Below are 5,271 nucleotides of genomic sequence, written 5' to 3'. Positions count from 1 at the left end.
GTCTGATCAACAACTTCTACCCTGATCAGGTCACTGTGAGTTGGACAATGGATGGGAAAGGGTGTCTCCGGAGACCAACAGGACAGCCAGTCTATACTTATTTCTGATAGGACTTGCAGCACTCTTACTTTACCCCACTCTACCTGGGAGTCTGGAGAGAAGTACGTCTCTGCCAGGTCCAGCATTGAGCCAGAGGGAACCCATCACTGGAACCCTTCTGAGGAACCAGTGTGTGATGGAGGAGTTGCATCTTTATCTCTGTACTTTCGTGAAGTATGGACATACAGCTGGTGTTTTCCCTTCTGCTTTTCAATAGAATGGTTCTGTTACTGTAGCTGTAAGTGCATTTGATTACTTAGACTACAACTAACAATGTTTCACTTCAGTAGGCTATTTGAGAAGTGTAATTACTTTTTCATCTGAAAATGACATTTATTAAGAGGCATTTCTCTATTTTCACTTACAGTCAATTAAAACGTTAACACATTAATGAATCATTGCAATCTATGATGAAATGAAATGGTACAAGTTTCGCTTGACAATAAGCATTTCATAAAAATAAAGAAAAATGCCTGAGCATGACTTTTTGATTGGTTGTTTGATTAGCTTATCAAGACAAGTGGGAGTACTGGCATGAAACAGGTTATACTGCATTGCTCATGATTGCAACACATACCACAAAGCCACAAAATCATATCTCATTCTCCTGTTGGATGCTCTATCAAAAAAGATCGGCCATAGAAAAGATATAAGCCACAGGCATCTGCAATCCAATGTTGACAAAGTGCCACTTACCCATCCCCAACGCTCCTAAAACAATCCCTGCTGTCGTCCCTATCGTACCTGCCCATGTGGACCACCCCACTGCCACTGATGCTGTGGCCCCAACAGACACCCCTGCTGCCCCTACCACCCCTAACAGTGCCCCTGAGGTCCCTCCCGCTCCCAGCACTACAGGGGAAGAGACACTCACTACTATCAGAATGACCACTGCCAACCCAGCTGATCCTACTATAACCTTCCCCTTATCTTCCCCCCTGCCCAAAGGGCCTCCTATGGTGGCCCCTAAGCCTAGCTGACATAGCTTTGACACAAAAAATCCTGCGCCCAAGGCCTCAAGAGAAGATCTGTGGTTCATCTGGGTGCTAATGTTCGCTCTTGATATATCCTGACCAACCCTGCGCATTTTGATAGATTCCGCCACCACTTCCTGATGTGCGTGCACAGTGAGCACTGCTATGGCAAACGTGGCAAACATTCCCATACACCCTGCGAACATCCAGAAGTAAAAATTGGATGATTTCATGAACATGAAGGACATGAACAGGACCAAAGCTAAAAGGACCACAAACACAAACCGGTAGTCCCCGAATCCAAACACCCCAAATCCAGCCGTGACCATGGCGGTCATAGTCATGGGTATCCCTGAAAACGCCAGGAAATCCACGTATTTCACCACCACTTTGTTGATCTGCTCTTGAATGGTCTTTTGCTCATTTATCTCCTCCATCCATTCTCTCCTCTTTCTCTCCATCTCATTTCTCTCTCTGCGCTGTGCCTCCCAGTTTGCTCTATGCTCCAGGCCCTCTGTCCTCTGTCCTTCCTTGTCTAATGTGACAATCCTCTGCTCAATCTCCACTGTCACTCTGTCTCTCTTCTTCACCTCCCTCGACACCATCTCTCTCAGCTCTCTCTCCCTGGCCTCCAGAGAGCTCTGTCCCAGGCGGACACAGGACTCTCCTTGTCTCCATATGAACTTGAGAAGGAAGTGCAACGCAGGTTTGACCAGGGTGAATATGCTCAGTGCCCAGAGAAGTCCCACCATCCCTGAGCCCACCACGACTGCCTCAATGACGACTCCAAGTGCTGCTCCACTGGCTGTGGTCCCGAAAGCGCCAGCCAGTCCAACTGCGATCCACACAACCACAGATTCTGCCTGGGATGCTCCACCACCACTGCTCCTGGCACCCAGCAATACGGAAGCCATAGCCGCTGCGAATATGACCCCAGCCACCATTGAAGTCATGACTGTGGTTAGTGACGTTGCTCCCAGGAGGGTACCCAGCCCCAAGGGCCCCACAGTCTGGACGCTGTCCGACACATGCTTAAGCAGGGCCCCTGAGGTCATCACTGACATAGCCTCATTCACTGGCTCCTCAGTGGCCCCCAGCACACAGCCTCCCACCACTCCCAGGACAAAGCCCAGAACTGCTTCCAACATGGGGCTCCTGGCCTCTGAAACAAAGCAGGAAAAGGGGGGTCACTGACAAAAACTCTGGATGTGGTATAACAGTTTTGTGATATAGTTTCTATATATTGCCTGAAGATGTGTAATAAGTAAATATTGATGAAAAAGTAAGTAAAGAGATCCAATCATCCCTGATGTTTAATTGTTAAGTGGTTGGCAATTTGAGTACATGAATCATATTCTACTATTGTACTTACAGTATTGACAGTATTTATACTGTAGGCCTATGTATTTGTATTGTACCATGCAACTGAATGAAACCACCATGTGTCACTTCAACCGTGAAGTGCCTGTAGCAAGTGACTGTCAACAGACTTGCTGATCGGGTTTAACCAGCAGAGCTGCCATGCATGGTGCCATGATATGTACTGTATACGTTGTTCACATTGCTCACATGGTTCCAACACTTACAATACTAGGATTTAGCTCATGTTCAAGCACTTTACTGAATATACTGTATATGTCCCAAGGACTTCTCTCTGAAGCAGCAAAGTTGTTCTCCAATACTTGTTTGCTATAAGTGCATGGTCAACATTATTCACAGTGTGCTGTCTGCACATGTATGTCAAGACAAAACAAGAGTTTCCATCTCATTGATAAATAGAATAATTTACATCTTGCGAGGTGCAGTACTTATTGGCAAACATGTCAACTCAAAACCACCTATCAAACTATTTGCCTCATATGAAAAGGTTGTTGCCCACTACTTTATACAGCATAGGGAAATCATTCACCACCACCCCCATTATATGAAATTAAAGGTTCAGTAAAATGCAGGCGACTTACTCAGCTTTGATGGAACCATGATGATACAGGAAGCTCAGTGTACAGTAGATGAGTTCCCTCTTCTTCCAGCGATTACAGTGCAGCCTCTCCTCCAGCCCTTTGCCTCAGGTGAGACTCTAGCTCTGTCTGTGTGTGATACAGGTGAAGTACTCCTCTGCTCCCTATTTGAGAGGCTGACTAGAACAGGATATACCCACTAACTGTTCCACGAATTCTCCCATCATTCTGTTCATACTAATCTCCAGGATCTCTACTACATCAAATGACTATCAACACTCACATGAGCATCGATGGTTCTTCCTTTATCTGGCATCTGCCATGACTCCTCCCTGTCCCTGTCCCTGTCCTGTCATTCATCCACACCCTACTGGTGTGTGAAGGTAAAATAAGATAAAGATATCGTAGTAATGTATTAATCTTTATTCATCAATGGCTTTCTTTCGTAAGTGTAATAGAGTTCAAGTGCCCTTGCAGTTGTCTAAATGGGTTTGAATAAAAGAAGGCAGCTCAAATGACAAAATATGTGTCATTGTATAAGTACATTTTGACCAATTAGAGTCAGAAATAGTTTTTCAGGGACCATGATCAGTGACATCCAGTGACATCCAATATGGATGGTTGTAAACAGTATATTTCCAGTCCACCCAGCTGACCCCAGTTCAGTTGTTAGTAGTTCAGCTGCTCCCAGCACCATAGCCCCGAATGCCCCTAAAGCCAAGGCATCTGACTATGTTCTCCTCATCCAAGCAAACTCTAGTATTGGCAAGGCTAGCGTTCGCACCAGAGCTGTATCTACTTTGCTCAATGTCACTGTTAGGTCTCCCAAAATGGTGCCAATCATTGACCCAAAAACTGCCAGCCCAAGTCCCATCTATGAATGTTGTTTCCCTTCGACCGTAACAACTGCTTCTAGAGACACCCCCGATAAACCCAGCCATGCCCATCAGCAAACCTATCGCTCCCAAGGGATGAGTCTCCTTCATGGCCGACCAGTGACATATCCACCTGTATGTTGTTGAGCACCACAACCATCATAAGAGATATACTCACCCAGCCAGCTGTCTGCCTCCATGGAGGTAACTGAAACTGCCCCCAGAGCAGAGCCAACTGCCCCAACTAGCATCACTGCAGTATGAACCCATGTGTCATGGATGTTTAAAACTGAGGGTGATTGCCTTCCTTAGCACTCAGTCCGAACAGGAGTCCTGCCAAACCGTCAACTGTCCACACAGGGCTCAATTCCCTGCAACTGTACTTGGTTTCCCCAATATAATCTCTGACAAAAAGGTCAGCTGTAGGTAACAGAAAAATGCCTGCTAAAGGAATGGAAGGCAGGATACCCCCAGCAGTGCCACTACCAGCCAAACTCCTATATGCATAGTCATGAATGTCACAGCCATGAATAACAGCAACAGTCCAATCTGAGTAGTTGTCGTTGGCCTCTTTATTTGCCGTCTCAAGGGAAGCAAGGAGGAGCTGAGAATCAGTCCCATGACACAAAGCCCTTTTGGTCCCACTGTCATCAAAGTAGATTCTAGTACTGCTCCCCCTATTCTGGATCCACATTGCAATTTACCAGACCAGTTAAACCCATCTCTACAGCTGATCCGACTCTTGTTCTCGTGACCAGTAACAGCTCCAGCTCCAAAGATAATGCCACATGAGATGGATAAATAGACCATCTAAGTACTAGGAAGCCCAACAGTGTAACCAGTCCAGAAAATTGCCATGCAATCATCACTTCCACAGTCTTCATGGCTTTCGCTGCTGCCATGATCAGAGCATAAGTACCTAGGCCTGTGCTCAGCCCGATGTGATATTACCTCTGTATTGATGGAAGCAACATAAGTATCAGCAATATGTGGCTAAAGCCCAGTTGTTTCATAATTGAATGAAAATTAGTAAGAAAGGCAAATTAAGCCTTACCCATCTGTGGCAGTCTGTAAGAAGATACAGACAGCTACTAACAACCTGTAAAAAAAAAACAGGCCTACAGCAAGAATAAAGTGCTGTTCTCAATTGATTCCAGTTGGCTAGACAGTGAGGAGACAGTGTGGACTTCATCAGAGTGCAACGCATGCTGAACGCGGAACAAGAGAGAGCTCAGGTTGCTGTTTTGAATGTTTCTGAAAAGGGTTTTCCTTGAAAAAAATGATCCTCTTTCCCAGGACACCGCAAAACCATAAAGTCTGAAGAGCTGATGCTTGGCGAAGCAGCTAGCTATCAAGTTAGCCATG

At 45.8% G+C, this 5,271-nt stretch overlaps 1 protein-coding gene across 1 annotated transcript; it reads right to left on the bottom strand.

Moving 5' to 3' along the window:
* Positions 1–407: 407 nt before the first annotated feature.
* On the bottom strand, positions 408–3,440 carry LOC118364175 (uncharacterized). The gene is made up of 2 exons (XM_035745452.2): positions 3,035–3,440; positions 408–2,235 (listed from the first exon to the last, which is right to left on the bottom strand). The coding sequence occupies exons 1-2, from the start codon at positions 3,051–3,053 to the stop codon at positions 722–724; spliced, it is 1,533 nt and encodes a 510-aa protein (XP_035601345.1). The 5' UTR covers positions 3,054–3,440; the 3' UTR covers positions 408–721.
* Between the last annotated feature and the right edge of the window lie 1,831 nt (positions 3,441–5,271).

Source organism: Oncorhynchus keta, chromosome 31, assembly GCF_023373465.1.
Source record: "Oncorhynchus keta strain PuntledgeMale-10-30-2019 chromosome 31, Oket_V2, whole genome shotgun sequence".
Taxonomy (NCBI): Eukaryota; Metazoa; Chordata; class Actinopteri; order Salmoniformes; family Salmonidae; genus Oncorhynchus; species Oncorhynchus keta.
This window is presented reverse-complemented; position numbering and strand designations above follow the sequence as displayed.